The sequence below is a fragment of the Pipistrellus kuhlii genome, unplaced genomic scaffold (genome assembly GCF_014108245.1).
Source record: "Pipistrellus kuhlii isolate mPipKuh1 unplaced genomic scaffold, mPipKuh1.p scaffold_m20_p_3, whole genome shotgun sequence".
NCBI lineage: Eukaryota > Metazoa > Chordata > Mammalia > Chiroptera > Vespertilionidae > Pipistrellus > Pipistrellus kuhlii.
Window position 1 is genome coordinate 174,588,953 of NW_023425529.1, and position 19,507 is coordinate 174,608,459.

A 19,507-nucleotide genomic window follows, 5' to 3' on the forward strand; every position below is an offset into this window, starting at 1 on the left:
GCATTAGTTAACTCTCCGGGGATGGGGTGTGGGGAGGGGGGTTTGCGTTGAAGGCAGAGCCACTATAAAACCGGGAGGAAGCCTCTGTTAGAAAAGAATCCTTTGTCTTTAGTTGCAGACACATACTTGCTTTTGAAGGCTCTGGTGGGGTGCTGGTGGCTTTGTTCTCAGCCGTGCCCAGACACGCGCTGGCCTTCCAAGGACACGGGCGTCATGCAGATAAGTGTGTCATGCTCGGAATCCGCGTGTGTAACTTCAGATTGTCACGTATGAGTAACTTTCCTCTTCTTCCTCTTCCACCTCCACCCCAAGGAGTCCACGTACTTCTCTCTGGAGGGGGACAGAGGACAGATGTCCCCTAGACCAGCAGTCGCTAACCGGTGGCCCTTGGGGTCCGAAAGGTTGGTGACCGCTGCTGTGGACAGAGGTGAGCATGCCGGGAAGCCTTCTGCGAGCGGCTTCACCAGCATCTGATAAAGCGGCCTATCATCTTTTATCTCTGAGATCCCGTGGATCAGGGACTCCAGGAGCCTGGTCTCCGTTTCCTTATCTGTGAACAAAGAGAATCATTCTAGCAGCTCCTATGCTTTTGCTCCTGCTGTCAGCCGCCTCAGGTGACGTGGGGATTAACCGAAGGACTAGGTGCCGAGTGTCCAGAGTCGTTTTTGCCGAATGTTTAATAAACGGTAGCTCTGATCACCACGATCCCTGTGTACAGGTGAGGAACGCTGAGGCTCAGAGGGGCTGAGTCACGTGGCCTGGGCACCACCACGGTACGTGGCAGGGCCCAAGCTGCCCACTCCGGAACCTGCGCTCTCTGCCACCACCCGGTATAGAATGCCTCTCGGGAAAACGATAGCTTTCCGGCTGTCACACATGGGTGGTCGGTTGAATGATAAACAAAATAGTGTGTGTGCAAGGCACGCGTTTAACTCTGTGTACACATTAACTAGAGACCTGCAATGACGAGGCATTGGTAAGGTCAGGGAGAGTCAGGGCGAGCAGGCCCTGTCCCCGGAAGCTGCAGTCCAGGGAGGGGAGCAAGCAGTAGACATAGAGCTGCGGGGCTGGGTGGTGAATACTGAGATGAAAAGATCTTCAGGAGCCAAGAGAGGCCCGGGGAAGGTTGCCCTCTGGGCCAGGTGGCTGGGGTTGGATGCATAGGAGCAGGTCTCCAGCAATGTGGAGGTGATTTCTGGGAGCCTCTCTGCAAACCATGAGAGCCATTGAACTTCGATGCAGTCGAGGTCGGGGGAGGAGGGTCGTGCCCCTTGTAGGTGCACATTCCTTGGAAGTATTTTTTAGCCTCTTTATCCTATCAGCTAACTTTCCCCCCCCTTCTCTCACTAGAACAGAACTCTTGGCAGCTTGGTATAAAGCTAAAGTATATTTTTGATTTGATGATTTTTTTGATGAAATATTGGAGAGGGTCAAGTGGTGAAATGTCAAATTTACAGTGTTTACGAACACTCAGGACCACAGCAGGGATCTTTGTCTCGGATGGAATGTGGATGGAGCCAGGGGGACCACCCTGGGCTAATTCAGACAGCACTGCACAGGACACAGGCCCCCTCGCAGGTCCTGGGGAAGGCAGGAGGCACTCCGGGGCCTGGGCCTCTGGGCCTGGCTGTGAGATCTCAGTCAGGCAGGTGACCTCTCTGGTTCCAGAGTCCTCGTCTGTGTGTGTCTTTGCCTTGAGTGTATGGGGTGAATTTTAACGTCAACAGGAAGAAAACGGGGGGAGGGAGGGTATTTTAAAACAAAGCGGGAGTGATTTGATCAGATCAGTTCCAACAGGGCTGATATATATCGCCTGCTGACTTAATTGGTTGGTTAGGGTTGCTTAGCCACCGTCCTATGATGGATACCGAGCGAAATTCTAGCAGATTTATAGTGTCAGGTTCGTAGGTAATGTCGTTTGCAGGTAATAAAGCTCCCAATTTGTTCTTACATTTGGAAGGGCCGCGTGGAAGAAAAGAAGAGACTCTATGAATATCTAGTAACCTCTCGCCACTCTAAAATATTGGAAGGATAACCGATGCTGATGGCGGCTGGCTCTGCCTCATGAATTATGCATGTCGCGCGCCTGGAGTTCTCCAGGGCTGTGCCCGTGGAGGCCTCTTTTGTTCTCGCTCATTTTCGCTGGTGGTGCTGGTGAGAGAAGAGGTCACAGCACATCTATTCAAGAAATCTGTTTGGCGTAAGACGATCTGTTTTTGCTGTTCACTCCATTCATTTGGTGGCTTTTGTTGGTGCCTTGTTTATTCATTATCAAATTGGTCCCCGGCAGGGCGGGGTTGGAGGGCAGTGGGAGGAGGCGGCCTGTGATGTTAACAGCTGAGGTTTGGCCGAATGACCCAGCAGACAGCGGGCACACCTCTCCCGGCTCCTGGCAGCTGTAAAGCAGTTCTGTTCCTGCCCCTTCCTCTTCCTTCCTGCTCCCTCGGCATCTCCAGGGCAGGGGCCCCCACGAAGATCTTCAGGCTCCGAGTAAAAGCAGTTTAAGCCTTCACTACTTTTTAACTGCGTAATGAGAAAGTAAATGGAATAAGACACGAAGAGCACGAAGAGATCTTTTCTCCCACTGTTTTCCTCTAGCCTCTAGCTGCAACCAGGGGATTACAAACGATGCCAGCCAGGACCGGTTTGGCTCAGTGTATAGAGCCATCAGCCTGCGGGTTCAATCCAGTCAAAGGCATGTACCTTGGTTGCGGGCGCATCCCCAGTGGGGGGTGTGCAGGAGGCAGCTGATCGATGTTTCTAGCTCTCTATCTCTCTCCCTCTCTGTGAAAAAAATCAATAAAATGTTACATATATATATATATATATATATATATATATATATATATATATATTTAAAAAAACAAAAAACAAACAAACAAAAAACAACGATGCCAGCAGCAGAGAATTAGTGTGTGCTCTATGACCCTTCCCCCTCCCCTAAAGATTTCCTTTGGGAACTGCGAGATGATATCAAAGGTGTTGTTAAAATTCACACAGGACGTTGTGATGACTCTCAGCGGAAGCCGCTTGTAACGCAGCTCAGTTGAGTCATTTAAGTCGGTGCTTATGTCTGTGTGACAGTAAGGGCCTGCTCTGCGGGGAGGGCCTCCCGGGCAGGTGTCCGCCTGGCTCATCTGGGTTAATTGGAACCGGCTTCCCGGGGATTGCACTGTGGGCTGGTGAGCTGTCTCACCTTCCAGGAGGGCCGTCTGTGGGTGATGAGAGGCAGGGGTCCCAGCAGCCGGGCGTGGCTCCGAAGGAGGGGAATCTGCCTCTGTTACGAAGTCCACGTCCACGGAGAGCAGCTTCCCACGCCAGAGTTCCAGCTCCCGGGCGCTGGAAAAGGTTGGGGCTGCCTTCTCAGGGGTTAGGATGGGTTTAGCTCACGCGAGACGAAAAGAATCTTTGCAAGAAACACGGTTTAACTTAGTTTGTCTCTATTAATAACTAAGAGCACTCTATTATTAACTATTCTTCATGCAATACAGAGAAGTAGAATAGCATTAGGGTTAAGGCATGGGGAGCCAGTAAGGGTAGGTATTGGCGAATCCTGTCTTTGTTCTATAGGGATGGGCTCCAGCCTTCCAGCACAGCACGGGTACCAGGGGAGGGTCCGTGGGAATCTCCCCCAGAGCGTGTCCTCGGGGACCTCGGTCCAGAAAGAGAGATGAGGCTTGTGTGCAGCTGCGATGCATTGTGAAGTGGATCTAGTCAAACACCATGAGAGTTCAGAGGAGAGAGAGACTTTAGCTTTGGCCCAGCCAGAGTGGCTCAGGTCCCGGGCACCAAGAGATCTCAGGTGTGATTTCCTGTCAGGGCACATGCCCAGCTTGCAGGCTTGATCCCCAGTAGGGGGCGTGCAGGCCAATGGATGTTTCTCTCTCTAACCCCTCTGCTTTCCTCTCTCTCTAAAATCAATAAAAAACAGTAAAAAAAAAAATATATATATATATATTTTTAAAAAATCCCTGGGCTTTTAACTTGTTAACTAAAGTGCAGTATAGTAGTTCCCTGTTTTGAATTACCATTAGCCCATTGGGCACAGTAAGAGATGAACAATAATAGCTAATGATAAAATAGAATAGTTACAACAACACATTGCAACACAATTTATGTGCCTCCCCCCCCCCTTTAAAATATCGTAATGTACTGTACTCACTTTTCCACTTAAAAGCTTATCCAGATTGCCAGCATTATTACTGTTACACTTTGGGGCCGTTATTGAGTAAAACAAGAGGGACTTGAACACAGCACTGGGATAGTGAGACCACCACTAAGTAGCTAATGAGTGGGGAGTGTATACAGCATGGACACTCTGGACAAAGGGATGGCTCATGTCCCCCATGGGATGGGGCAGGATGCCCTGAGATTTCATCATGCTCCTCAGAGTGTTAGTACTTAGGATTTGTTCATTTCTGGAATTTCCCATTTACTATTTTCAGACCATGATTGGTTACGATAGGTAAGTGAAACTATAGAAAGCGATACTGTGGATGTGGAGGCTACTGTACACATGTGTATGTTTTTATTTACACACTAGAGGCCCGATGCACGAAATTCATGCAAGAGTAGGCCTACCTTCCCCCAGCTGCCGGCACTGGCTTCCCTCTGGCACCCGGAACCCGGACTTCCCTCGCAGCCCTGGCTTCCTCTGGAAGTACATCTGGTCTAATTAGCATATTACGCTTTTATTATTATAGATTACTTACTATTAAATGTGGTTGAGATGACTGGATCGTTTGTGGCTGGATAACAGAGAAGGAAGTACCTAAGCCCAGGAAGTAGTTGGCATATTTTGGCTTGGAAGATACCTTGCTGTAGAGTCAGAGATCCAGTAGGGATATTGAGTTAGAAGCAGACCTGTCCTATATTTGGGTTGGCTGTTTAATAGTTAAATTGTGGAGCCATATTTGGAATTTAGTTGTTAATCTTTAATGAACTTTCTGTCTAAACCTTTATTGTCTTGAATTGAAACTGTGTGTGTGTGTGTGTGTGTGTGTGTGTGTGTGTGTGTGTGTGTGTTTCTGCTTTAATGGACTGGGTTTATTTGGGATTTGTACAAATTATTTTAATTTTTTTTTAGAATTTGGCAATGCTTTCAAAATGTTTTCTTCTACACTGCCTCTAAAACAAAATTATAGCCCTAACCGGTTTGGCTCAGTGGGTAAAGCCTTTGGACTGAGGGCCCGGGTTCGATTCTGGTCAAAGGCATGTACCTTGGTTGTAGGCACATCTCCAATTGGGGGTGTGCAGGAGATAGATGATTGATGTTTCTCTCTCATCAATGTTTCTAATTCTCTATCCCTCTCCCTTCCTGCCTGTAAAAAAATCAATAAAATATATAATAAAAAAATAAAAATAAAACAAAATTATAAGCAAGTTGATGTTTCTTTGGTATATATTGAAGTTGTAAAAGTGTCCTCACTTTTCTGACTTGTGAAAGCATCTTATTTTGAGTAAGTTTTAATGTTGGGCCTTGAAAGATGAGAATTTGCATATACTTGTTTCTCTATCACTTGGAGGTCCACCGTGGCTGTTAGGAAAAATGTATAAACAAAGCCATGTGGCTGCAGTTTCCCGGGTTCAGTCATCCCCTAATCTAGGGGTGTCGAACTCAATCAGAGAAGGGGCCAAAATCTAAAATCCAGCCTAAATCGCGGGCCGAATGGTTTACTGAACAGTCATAAACTGTCATTGTGATGGAAACGCAGCGGAGTGCAGTGATGACAGCGCGGTGCGGGCCACATTGCAAGGCCTGGCGGGACGGATTTGGCCCGCGGGCCTTGTGTTTGACACATGTGCCCTAATCAATGCCCATCGAGGGTCTGGCTCACAGGATTGAAACGTCCTGGACACCATCCATTAACTCAGTGTTTCCCAAAGTGTAGTAGGCATACCCCCAGGGGTACGGGAAGAGTTTGGTGGGGGTACGCGTTGCACCAGAGTTTGGTGGGGATATGCACTGCACCGTGCTTAGCTGCGCCTAATTCTACGTTCTCATGAGTACAGGGGGTACTCACCGTTACAAAAATTATAGAAGGGGGGTACACATATGTCAAAAGTTTGGGAAACACTGCAACTTGTCAATTTATCAGACACCATTGGAGGTCTGCTAGTGCCAGCATGGTACTCAATGCCGGGGATGCAGACATGAATAGGCTAGGAATGGAAGACCAGTTTTATTTTTTAACACTGGAAAACTGAGACCTTGTAAGTAAAATACCACTCATCTAATTATCCCATTTTAAGTCTTCAAATGGTTGTCTTGGACATGAAATATGTCCTTGGTTTCTCACCGGGGGTCCCAGAGTCTTACCGAATGCACTTGGCAATATTGGGTCATGCCCTCTTTTCCGGTCTAAGGCTGTGGTCGGCAAACTGCGGCTCGTGAGCCACATGCGGCTCTTTGGCCCCTTGAGTGTGGCTCTTCCACAAAACACCACGGCCTGGGCGAGTCTTATTTTGAAGAAGTGGCGTTAGAAGAAGTTTAAGTTAAAAAAATCTGGCTCTCAAAAGACTTTTCAGTCGTCGTCCTGTTGATATTTGGCTCTGTTGACTAATGAGTTTGCCGACCACTGGACTAAGCCAATCCTGGCAGAAAATAGGGACATACCACCTGTTTCTTAGCTTCCTTGCTCCCCTTCCCCCCACATCCTGTCCTCCTTTTGCTTTGTCTCCTGTGATCTTGAAATCTTGGGGAAATGAGCAGCTCTTCATGAAACGGTTCAGGTGATTTTTGGCAGGAGCCGCTTCAGTGCCAGGCCGTGCCCATCACGCCTGCCCCAGGGCCCCGAGGAGAGAATAACATGAGCCTGGGCAGGTCCCTCGAGCGCTGTCCTTGCTTGACCCCACCTGACCCGCCTGCTCCGTGCCCAGCTCCCTCAGCCGCTGGCTCAGAAAAGAGCTCCCGAGAGTTAGTTTTCCAAATATGGGCCCAAAACTTGTACTTTCAGAAGTGTGCTCATGAGTAGTATGACATTTCGGCTGACGTGGTGAGGATGGATCTGAAATAGGCCAACCCTCCAGCCGTGCTCGCTCTCAGCATGTGGGTGGAGGGGGTTACGTGGCAGTGCGTGCAGCTCCATGTGTTTCCTCCCCCATCTTCTCACACCTGCCCTGTGGCCGGTGTTCTCCAGCTCCTTTCAGATGACCTTGTTTCAGATGCCCTTGGCAGCCGCTTGATTCTGATGGGAGCCATGGCGAAGGCACCAGGAATGTCCTTCACAGTTGCTCAGACTTTGGGGTTGTACATGAAGATGGGGCAGCATCAGTGGTGTTGGGTTTTCTTACCCAGAGGACCCTTACTGAGCGCCATCGCGTGCTCTTAAATGGGTTCTTGTGAGGTGACCGCTGTAGCCCAGGGGTAAGGAGAGAGCTGCCTGCGCCCCAGATGTGTCAGAAAATGCCTTTGCTGTGGACACTACTCCTGAAGGGGGTGATGGCCCGTCAGGGAGGAACATTTGGAATGCTTAGTGAGGTCGTGAATCAGGATTATGGAATCTGTAGGATAATGAGAATTCTAGAATGAGAATTCTAGAATGAGAACTTCCATAATTTCATCTTCGTTGTGAAGGATAGGGACGTGAGGTGCTAAATCAGGGTTTAATGGCTCCTTTGCCCGAGTTCCTGAAAGCACCTGGGAGACACCTCTCCCTCCATTGTAACCTTACTGTGCTTGTCCAGGTCTGGTTCTCACCGGACAGTGAGCTCTGAGGAGTCAGATGCCGAGTCTCACTCACCTCTGTTCTCCCAGGTCCTAAAGCCGTGGTAGGGCTGCCAGATGAAACGGAGGATGCTCTATTTTTGTGTGAAATCTGAACTTCAGATAAACATCAACTAAGTGTCATCCTAAATATATCTCGTGCCTATGTTTGTTAAATTTTAATTTTGGATAAGCAACAAGTAACTTTTTCATATAAATGCATCCCATCCAATCTTCGGATGTAGTTGGTCATCCTGTGTTTTTACTTGCAAAATTAGGCAAACCTATAGAAAATTCATTACTTAGAAGAAACTTAAAAAAAAAATAAAAATAGGTATCCTGTATAATAAAAGCCTAATATGCAAATTATTCAACCGGGAGTTCGATGGGCAGGAGGACCTGATGGGTGGGTTTGTGGGTGCTCCTGGCTGCTGTGAGCCAGACCGTCTAAACCCAGGTTTTCCATGTTTGTGACCAGCCGCCCTGAGGCTGTGCATGGCACCTAGTGGAGTAGTTGTCTGGCTAAGGAGCTGTGGTTTCTGTTTCTCCCTGTGCAGCTCTCCGTGCTCCCCACCCGTGCTGGGAGGTGGGCAGGGACAGGCAGGAGGGGGCTGTCGTCTGTCGAGCTGCGGGAGATAGCTTCCGAGTGGGCTGTGGCAGCGTGGGGTGCTGTAAGTCTCTCTGTGTGTGTCAGTGTAACTGTACACTGAGTGGTCAGGTTATTATGAACTCTGAACACATAATAATCTGGCCACTCAAGTGTGTGTATGTATATATATGTATGTGTATATATAAATATATATACACTAGAGGCCCAGTGCATGAATTCATGCATGGGTGGGGTCTGGCCAGCCTGGCCAGGGGGAGGGGACATGGGTGATTGGCCAGCCTGCCTGCTGGTCGAACTCCTGGCCAAGGGGACAATTTGCATATTAGCCTTTTATTATATAGGACACACAGAGTGGCCAGATTGTTATGCGTTCAGAGACCAGAAGAATCTGGCCACTCAGTGTAAATGCAACTAAGTGTGAGTGGATGGTAACACCTCCATGTTTATCGTAGGAGAGAGGGGGCAGGGAGGGGTGAGGTCAGGCTGAGGGCAGACACAGGCTGAGGCAGGAGGTGCTGCTGAGAGCAGGCCGGGAGCTCCCCTCCTTTGGGTCACATTGGTGTTTTTAGGTCATCTTCCTGCCCACAAAGTGCAGATTTGGAAGTGGGAACCCATGCCCTTTTCCCAGAATGTAAATCTGACTAATTGGGGCTAAAAACAACGATGGCACTGAACAGCCTTTGTTCTGTGTCAGCCAAGTTAGAGCTTTGCACGGTGGGTGCGCCCTGTGGGCTGAACCCTGGGAGGGTAAACAAAAAATAGAGAGCTTTTTCTCTAGACTCGAGAGCCACATCGATGTCTGGTTATTAAGAGCGTTGGTGGCAAAGGGCCTCAGAAGCTGGAGTCCCAGCCTTGATGAAGGGTGATGGTGTACTGAGAACACAGAATTTAAAAGAAACCAAACGCCCCCGGCTGGTTTGCTCAGGGGTTAGAGCATTGGCGCTTAGACCAAAGGGTCTTGGGTTTGATTCCTGGTCAAGGGCATGTACCTTGGTTGCATGTTCAATCCCCAACCCCAGTTGGAGCTAATGTGGGAGGCAACCAGTCCATGAGTGTCTCTCACATCAATGTTTCCCTCCCTCCCTCTCTCCTTTTTCTCTCCCTCCCTCCCTCCTTCCCTCCTTCCCTCCTTCACTTCCTTTCAGTCTCTAAAAGTAAAAGGAAAGAGAACCCTCAGGTGAAGATTTTAAAAAAAGAAAAGCAACAATGTTCCCATCTGTTTGGAAGCCATCGGAACCAGCAGATGCTGGATGCAGAACCGCATGTGGTGTGTTTTAAGAGGTCACATGAATGCTGTGTAAAGTTCCTGGCAGTTCTGAAGCCTCAGCTCCCTGGAGGGGAGGGTTAGGCATGGGGTCTGCATGGTGTGGTTCTCCTTGAGGGAAGCTGGCACCACCCCTCCCTGTGCCTCTAAAGCTGGGCTCTGCAGAGGTGTTCGGAGGAGCTCTCAGTCCTTCGGAGGGACGCGCTGGGTGAAATGGGCAGGAATAGAATATTAAACAACAGATTTGCTTCCATCTGTTTTGAAATAGTAGATAAGTCCTGTAACTTTTGTGTCTTCCGGTCCTTTACACATTAAAACTCCATTTTGGCCCAGCTGCTGTGGCTCAGTGGTTGAGTGTTGATGTATGAGCCAGGAGATTCCCGGGCAGGACACAGGCCTGGGTTGTGAGCTCAATCCCCAGTGTGGGGTGTGTATGAGGCAGCCGATCAGTGTTTCCCTCTCATCATTGATGTTTCAATCTCTCTCGCCCTCTGCCTTACACCCTGAAATCAATAAAATAAAATAAAATAAAATAAAATAAAATCTTTGTATATCAAAGCCCAGCGACCAAAACGAGGGAATGACTGGTCGCTATGACATGCACTGCGGCAGCCAACCAACCCGATCAGGGCCCAACTGGCCCTTCTTCCCCGGATCTGGGGCAGGGCCAACTGGCCAACCTCCCACGGCCTCCCCCTACCCTGGCCGGCCCCACCCCTGATCAGCCCCCTCGCCCCTACGGGGGCAGGCCCTGCCAGTCAACCTCTGGTGGCCCCTCCTCCCATCAGCCCCCATTGAGGCGGGCCAGCTGGACCCCACCCATGCATGAATTCGTGCACCAGGCCTTTAGTCCTAACATATAAAACCCCTGGGTCCGTAATGACCAGTAATGACCGCAGGCTTGAGCAGATGCCAGGCTAGGAAGCTGAGGGAGCTGGAGCTGTGGGTCCCTGTCCACCCGAGGCAGCTGGGAGGAGGGAGCTGAGGGCCCAAACGACCAAAGGACCGGTCCAGCTCTCACAGTGTGGCAGGGTGGGGCTGCGGAGGCCGAGGAACCTCGAGGGTGAGGGTGGCAGAGGCGAGGTGGAGGAGTGGGGCAGGGGCTGTTAGCGTGGAGCTTCACAGGGTGGTGGAGGCAGGGCGAGGGCTGTGAGCCTGGAGCTTTGTGGGGCTGCTGAGGCTGAGGAGCATTCCGGGGCGTGGGCAGCAGAGGCAGAGGAATCTCGCGGGGTGGAGGCTGTTAGTGTGGAGGTTCATGGGGCAGGGGCCACGGAGGTGGAGGAGGGACGCTGGGCAGTGGACATGGCCCTGAGTGCAGCTAGGCCTAGGGACCCTGCACGATTCAATCGGGCGCAGGGCTGCTAGTACATCTATAAAACCACAGACACTGTCCTGTAGTGCTATGTGATGCGGTGCATTTGACTAAACTGCCAAGCGAATCGGTCTTCTTGTATAGATAGAGACTCCAGATGTGGCGTTTGCAGAGGCTGCTTTGGGGTCTCAGACCTCACTCGAGAGGGTTCTCCTGCGCGGACCCACCCAGCGGCTCGCTGGCACCCCATATCCCTGAGAGCGTCAGGGTTCTCCTCTTGCCAGTGGTGCTTCTCATTTATATGACAGAAACTGCCAATTGTACGCACCGGAAGAATACTAAATATCAACATCTGGGATCAGACGGCTAAATCTAGCTCCTGGTGACCAGACGCCCACCTCCAAACCACTGTACAGAGGGAAAGCTCAGACCCCTGTCTTGGGGGGGGGGGGGGGGGGCTGTTTCTCTGTTTTCCTCGACCTGCTCGGAAAAACGACAGGTTCCTGAGGGGAGGAGCTGGGGATTAAGAAATTGAAGAAAAAATGAGGCCAGACACAGAAATAGAGACAAGCTGGGACCCGGGTGAGGGGCTGTCACTCTGATGGAGGGGCAGTCACACTCACCACAGACAACACAGCGCGTTTATTGATTTCCAGAGGGGGGTTAAGGTCAAAGGAGTTTTGGGTGTGCCCAGGTCCCATTCATTTCTTATTCCTGGTACTAGGACAGGATTTAGCATATCAAGATCTGGGTAAGTCAAGGTCCTATTCATAAGAAATCAGTACTGATAACAGTCTCATTGGGAGGCTGTTTCCGGTGATGGCCATGCCAGTCACCTTGGACTCAGCTGACATTAATTTAAAGGTCATTTATGTGCATTCCCAGGGGCCCTGTTGGCAGAGTTGGGCATCCTGAAAACAACCCAAGCTTAATACATCGGGAAATCGAACTTGGTACTTTCAATTTCCAGTAATTCATCTAGTTCTGGAATTTGCCCCTAAGTCCACGAGGGAGACATACTTCCCTAACTTAGGTAAGCTCTTCTGCATTAGGAAGAGGAGGTTTACTCTAAGGAAAAGCCGATCGGCTACAGGTGATTGGTTCCCAGGATGGTACAATGATGGAGCCGTTGGGTTGGGATGTGCTGTATATGGAACTCGCTGGAAGAGAAGAGGCAGTGGTGAGTTTGGAGATGGAGAAGAGAAAGGAGAAGAGTTCTCTTGCGATTACATGAGTGGTGAAGCGTTGTGTGGATTGGTGTGTAGTGCGATGGCCTGGGAATACAGGGTCTTTGGATACTATTTCTACTAATAAACTCTGTGGACTGTGGACATTCCAACTCTCTGGTCCTGCCTCCGAATCTTGAAAAGGAGGGGCTGGGTTAAGTGATCTCTAAGGTCTCTTTCAGTTCAAACGTTCTGCTGTCATTTGCACACACACTAGGAAAATACCAGCACCACAGCCACCTCCCTGACGTGGGAAGGATCTTTTGGTTGGGTACCAGCCAGCGTTACTCTTGCTGTTAACACTTATAGAAAGCGGGAGCTTAGTGTGCGCCGTCACACCCATGCTAACCCATTTGCATTCCAGTTCTTGGAAGAGAACCCTACGTGACTGTGAACATTTACCAAGGGGTGTGGCTGAGCGTTAATGGTGTCTAAGTGCTAACTAGTGTAATAGCTGGTCGTTGCCGCTGGATGCAGAAGTTGACAATCTCATTTTTAGTGTGTGTGGCCTCAAAACCCAGTCAGGCAGAGGTGGTGCATATGAGAGCGGGCGTGGTATTAGTGATGTGGTAAGGATCGCTAATAAACTCTGTTGGGTTTAAGTACCTTCACTTCCATTGCTTTTCTAGAAGTGTCTGCCATCCTGAGGAAGTCCCTTCAGAGACCGGGCTGCTGTGTGGCTCGCAGTGCCAGAGGAAAGCACGTTTTGCCAAAGGGGCATTTTCCTGGGTCAGGCCAGGCAATGGGCTGTGAGCTGTGAACCCTCTCAGGGTTTGGTTCCTTTGGAGGGAAAGGGAAAGGAGATAACGCTTGCTTTTGCTAGAAAGTAAAGCTTATCTCCCCCTACCTGTTTGCACTTTAAAGAAAGGGATTCTTCATTCCAGAGCTTGGTTTCCTGGATGACAGTGCAGCAGCCAGTGAGACCTGGGAGGCGCTGGGTGCCAGAGGTGGGCTGGATTCTGAGGGACCCATGAAGGTACAAATGTGCAACTGGATAAATGCCTTTATAATAAACCCACATTTTTCTTCCTGACAGAGGAAAATATGTAATCTCACTAGTTAGTAATGTGCAATGCTAAATGTATTTCTGAATGTTACTTTGCTATATCATTATAGTAAGAAGCATTACTGACAATATGTATTCAATATATACACATACATATATACACTCGCACATACATACATATGTCTGTATGTTTACACACATATATGCATGGGTGGATGAAGAGATAAAAGCCTATGAATTGTTAACTTTCAGAGTTGTTTCAGAGAGCTGGATTACATTTAGCTATGTATCTTCACTGTGATATTTGGGGGGAAATGATAAATTCAATCAGTTAGCAACTAAGAGGAAAGTAAGTATAAAGGGTGGTTTGAAATTAGAAGTAAATCTCTCATCGTCAGAAAAAAAAAGAAAAAAAGAAGGTGGTTTGGTCTAACCACTTTTCTCCAAACCAGTTTTGTGTGTGGAAGCCGGCATTGCAATGTGTTTGAAAAAGTATTTCTGTGGACATTCAGTTCTAAGTTAATACTTAACGCAGCCTGCGGGCTGGTGGCTTGCTACAGCCGTCCGCATTTTTTTCCATCTGTTTGCTTTTTAAAAAAGTCCCAGTGTAAGTACACAAAGCTTTTTTTCAGTTCCCTCTGTTGAATATTTTACTATTGTTTCAGAATGATGATCCCGCTCTCTTCATCTCATGAATATTTTAATATCTCAGTTCCAGACCTAATGACGAGGAGCTTTTGAGTCCCCTGAGCTCATTTGCTGTTCTTTTTGTGTCTCCTTATATTAATGGCTTTCACTGCTATTCCTTGGCTGGGGATGGCGGAGGGAATAAGATTGAATGACTTCTTCTTCATTTGTAAGCCTGACTGGCTCTCTATAAAACGGAGAGAAGAGCCACTCCCTCAGAATGGCTAACGTGCTCAGCTGTGTGTAGATTGGGGTCATAATCCTCCCTTTGAAGAACTGGAGGAGTGCTGTTGTGGGAAATGTGCTGGCGATGATGAAAGAGGAGAGGACAGCGGGACACGGGGGCCGTTTCAAGCCCCGTGGTGTCAGGGGGGCATCCTCTGCCTCCAGCCCCAGGAGGCTGGGGAGCAAGGGATTTACCGAACCTCAATCAGAAGGTGGCCCCGGGTGGATTCCCCAGCATTTGGCTAAGTTCCTCCTTCACCTTTGTCACGAGGGGGGAATATCCCCCCAGAGGGAGGGATGTGTGTGTACTGCTTTCTGTCCCACCTGTTTGTGCCATGCCAAATATCCGCAGCATTTTTCCGATGCGTGAATGTGGTGGGAAGTTGAGGTTGTTCAGCTGTGTGGCTACAGCGAATATTACTCCACTCGGGATGCTTAGTGTATACTAGGCTGCATGGGCCCTGATGGGGACTCAGGCACCTGCTATTGGAAGTTGTTGGAAATGGAAACATTCCCTTTATTGATGGTAAGACAGAATTTTAGTCGAGACATGTTTTCTGAAGGTCTAGGGCGTGCGAGGAATTGATTGCAAAATGAGTTAGGACGTGTAGGACGAGGTGTCTTCATTTCAGTTCATGGATGACAATTTAAAATAGAGGTTGTTTTTTATTTCTTAGTGAATAACCACTAGTTGTCAATAGTGAATTCCTAGCCCAGCCCACAGTTTCTTTCTACGATTTAAATGCATTCTATCCACTCCGAAGAATCTTTTTCTTTCATGGCATTTCTAACGAATGTATTGGAAAAACAAGAACCAAAGACCCTGTCACTGTTCCTTTCAGGGACAATAAAATATGTTAATTACAATGCATGAAACGAGAAAGGCGAAGATCAGTCACTTGTAATCTCACCACCTCTATGGACGAGAGTTGGAGAGCCAATGGGGGCTTTTGCACTGAGAAAAATTTTAATTAAATATTTTTCAGAGACCCTGGAGGGTGTGTGGTGAATAGATGGGGAAGCAGGGAGGGGAGGTAGGACGGGGCAGTAAGTAGTCCAGGAAGACACGTGGCCCTTCGGACTGCATGCGAGCAGTGGAGCCCGTGAGGCGCTCACATCCTAAATCTGGGAGAAGGCAGAGCTAAAGGCTGTGTTGACAGAATGGCTCTGGGTCATGAGAGAAGGAAGGAAAGGAAGACATAAGATTTTTGGTCTGAGCAACCAGAAAGATGATAATTGCCACTCATTGGGCTGGGAAAAGACAGCTGGGATTTTGAGCAAGAAGTCAGACGTTGAGTTGGAACCACCTTAGTTTTTTTTTTATTATGCTTGTTACGAAAACCTATTATTGTCTTATTTAATCCTCCCAGTGCTTTCCCAAAGGGATCAGTGTGCTTTTCCTAATAAATATCAGGGCAACACTAACTTTAGATACGGAAACATTAAGTGATGGGAAGGAAAATTTAAGGGAAAGGCCAGAAAAGACCAGTTAGGAGAAGGCGTCTCCAAGGAGTATGATTTGGGCCCGGGTCTTTTACAGGCAGTTTAATTAAACTGTAGGTTTCTCATTGAGACCTCTTTGCAGGCAGTCTCACAAATGTCTTTTACGATCCTTTGTTCCTGTGTCTGGCTCTGGCTGGGTGTGTACCCAGCTTTGGACTTGGCTACCTGACGTGCTATGTGACGGGGCTAAAAAGGAATATGATTTTTTTGGTGCCTCATGAATCTGTTGTGATCTTGCCAGTATTGGCAATCACTGTGAAAGAAGCTTTTTTATTCTCTCTCTCTCTCTCTCTCTCTCTCTCTCTCTCTCTCTCTCTCTCTCTTTTATGGAACTGTTTCTGAATCTATACAGACTAACGCTAGAAAACTTCATTATTTGTTCAGCATATTCACCCCTAGAAAGAATTGCAGTTGAAGCAGAATGTGGAAGAAGAAAAATCCACTCTACCAACTTTCTTTTGTTTGCCTATAGTTGAAAGCAGCCAGCTTAAAGCTCTATCCCCAACTATAAGGAAAAAACAACACGTCTGCATTTAAGACACCAAGGGAAGTTATAGCTAGTCTGTTTTGTTCTCAGAGTCCTCCTTGACTTCCCTTCTTTTCTCTTCTCATCTTTACCTTTTGTGGTGGCAGTTGTTTTTAACTTTACCCAAGTGTTGCTCTTTTATGCCGATAGTATTTGGGCCTTCTTACGTGACCCGTGTTGGAACTTACCGTATTTTTCGGACCATAAGACGCACTTTTTCCCCCCAGAAGTGGGGGGAAAAAGTCCCTGCGTCTTATGGTCCAAATATAGCCTACACATATACTTTAAAAAAATAGTTTTTTTACTTGCCCGGCTCTGTGTGGTCTCTGTGTGCTTGCCCGGCTCTAAAATGGTTCTAAATGCTGCTGTTTACTTTACAGGGTTGATTACATGTGTTTATGACTGTGATGTTGGGTTTTAATGCACATAAAATATTTTAGGACACTATTTGTTTCAGAATCTTTTTTTCTTCATTTCCCTTCTCTAAAAACTGGTGCGTCTTATGGTCCGAAAAATACGGTAAATTTGCTTATTCAGCAACGTTTGTGCAGCACCTCGACGGGCCAGGCACCCTCTGAGAGGCTGGGAGTGCAGGCTGGACCGGAGTGAGAGAGGGATGGGCAGTGCAGGGCGTAGGAGGATCTGAGAAGGAGGCATCTGAGGCTGAGATATGACCTTCACCAGCCTCCTGGATTATGACAGAGAAGGTGGAGGGAAGCCAGCCTCATCTCTGCAGAACCATAGCATCTCGATCGTGTGCTTTTAGGCCTTTCCGGGTGAGAAGCTGGTGCAAGGGCATGCTAATTTTTTAAAAAATATATATATTTTATTGATTTTTTTACAGTAAGGAAGGGAGAGGGACAGAGAGTCAGAAACATTGATGAGAGAGAAACATTGATCAGCTGCCTCCTGCACACCCCATACTGGGGATGTGCCCGCAACCAAGGTACATGTCCTTGACCAGAATCGAATCCGGGACCCTTCAGTCCGCAGGCCGACAATCTATCCACAGAGCCAAAACAGTTTCGGCAGGCATGCTAATTTTAAACGACATGAGTGATGTAGATGCCCGTTTATTTGTATTTTTGCAAAGAAACCTGGTTAAATGTGAATAGAGTCATATCTTGAAGAGTGCTGTTCTGTTTCCCACACTGAACAAATAACTCATGTGAAGCCTGCACCTGGTGAGAACATCTGTGGATTATTTTTCCCATTTTTAAAAGATGGGGTAATATTGGAACAATAGAATCAATGCTTTTTAAGGGATAAAATGGAGGGACCTTTAGAAGTCATCGGGCCTGATTTCTCCCATTTCTTGGAATGACACAGCTGAGCCTGACAATCTGAGCTCAAAGTTACCCTTCCCATGAGCAGAAGGGCTGGCACTGCAGCCCAGGCTTCTCTGACTTCTGGGCTCTTTTCCTCTCCATCCATCCCAGTTTTCCAAACCGTTAGCATCTGTGTCTCATGTCTTTCAGCATGACATCCATGCCGTCAGAGTCCCAGAGGAGAGTAGATTTTTATATTAAACTAGAGGCTCAACGCACGAAAATCATGCAAGAGTAGGCCTTCCTTCCCCTGGCTGCTGGCACCAGCTTCCCTCTGGCACCCAGGACCTGGGCTTCCTTCTGGCCCCAGTTTTGTCCAGAATGACACTTGGAAGGACATCCGGTCTAATTAGCATATTACTCTTTTATTATTATAGACTAGAGGCCTGGTGCACAAAATTTGTGCACTGGGCAGGGTCGGGGGGAGGGCCTCCGCCTGGCCTGCACCCTCTGGCAGTCCGGGAGCTCTCGAGGGATGTCCGACAGACGGCTTAGGCCCGCTCTGTGGATGCGGCTCCTGTGTTGAGTGTCTGCCTCCTGGTGAACAGTGCGTGTCATAGCGACCGGTCGTTCCGTTGTTTGATTGATTTGCATTTTAGCCCTTTATTATATAGAATTATCCTACAATAATTTAAAAAAATAGATTTCTGCTACTTAATTTAATCTTGCCCCAGATAATGATAAAACAGAGAGATAAGTCTTTCGTTTCTACCTTTCCATTTTTTTTTTTTGGTTCATCATCAGTGCAAAAGCTAAATTCAAGAGGAATGCTAGTGTTTTATTTTCAGTCTATAAAATATGGGATGAATTTGTTAGTGTTTATGGAGAGGGAGGGGCCGTAAGGTGAAATCCAGGGGTGGGGAATGACCATTCCTCTATCATCCTTCCTCTCTCCTCATTTTCTTCTCTGCCTTGCGCTATTTACCCTGCATCTACCCACCTTTTGCTCTTTCCCTTTCTTTCCCACACCAACCCCTTCTTTTTCTCCCACACTCCTACATGCAAAGCAGACACCCCTTTTCTTGTTTTTATGTTGGTTAAAACCATCCTAATCTGTAAATCAAAATTTGCAAGACATAAGAAAGAAAGCTGAGAGGTAATACGGAATGTCACAAGCATCTGTATGCCCCGAAGCACCAGGAGGAATAAAGATGAGGCAGCATCCAGGGATTTCTTTGAGAAAAAGCAAGTGGTTCCCAGAATTAAGTCCGTGCTCCACCAACATTTGTGTGCACATGGATCACCTGGGCTTCTTTTCCCGATGGATGCTCTGCATTCCTAACATACAATTAAAACTTTAAAAAAAAAATATTTTAATTTATTTTTTACAGAGAGAAAGAGAAAGGGATAAAGAGTTAGAAACATCGATGAGAGAGAAACATCAATCAGCTGCCTCCTGCACACCCCCTACTGGGGATGTGCCCGCAACCCAGGTACATGCCCTTGACCGGAATTGAACCTGGGACTCTTTAGTCCACAGGCCAACGCTCTATCCACTGAGCCAAACCGGTTAGGGCTAATTAAAACTTTTTAGTAACTCCATTTGCATATGCTATCCCAGTTTCTGTGCCTTGCTTACAACAAGCCCAATAGGAAGACAGGTGTTTGTATAAGCAGTGGATCAGGTGACACCTTCCTGGGTGCCAGGAGGCTGCAGCACCTTGTGTGGAGGGCCCAGGCCGGGAACCAGGGAGGTGGCTGGGGAGAGGCCAGGACACGTTTGTTTGGCCTCTTTAAGAGATTGCTCTACATCGTGCTGAGTTTGCGAGGCGTTTAACTGGAGAAGCCTAGAAAATTGAGTAGAAAATAACATTTTCACAGCATGTTAAGCCGGAACAGACTATTTGGAGCTAAACCGACCCTGGAGGTAAACCAGTTTAGCTTCTTCCTTTTGCAGCTGCAGGACTGAGGCCCAGAGGAGTGAGGGTGTGTCAGGACCTCGCAGGGCGTTAGGGCAGCCCGGGACTAGAACCCAGCACCCAGAGCCTGCTCCTGGCCCTTTCCCTCCCTGCAGGAATGCTCACTCAGCCTCTGCCAAGCATTCCCCTGAATGCAGAGGCATAACCCTGTTACTCTTAAAACCAAGGGTTTAGAAGTTGTTTTTATAACCCGGCT

General features: G+C 48.0%; 1 protein-coding gene across 6 annotated transcripts in view; it reads left to right on the forward strand.

Annotated features, from left to right (window-relative positions):
- The window catches only part of MFHAS1 (multifunctional ROCO family signaling regulator 1), a 72,404-nt gene that overhangs the window by 19,937 nt on the left and 32,960 nt on the right, over window positions 1–19,507 (forward strand). The window contains exon 2 of one of the 6 annotated variants that reach the window (XM_036455025.2): window positions 4,446–4,480. The exons of 4 other annotated variants lie outside the window; for them this stretch is intronic. In XM_036455025.2, the coding sequence (XP_036310918.1) occupies window positions 4,446–4,465 (20 nt within the window). In that variant the 3' untranslated portion in view covers window positions 4,466–4,480. Of the gene's footprint in view, window positions 1–4,177; window positions 4,409–4,445; window positions 4,481–19,507 lie in introns of those variants that run through there. One more of the 6 variants, XM_036455022.2, reaches the window with a different exon arrangement.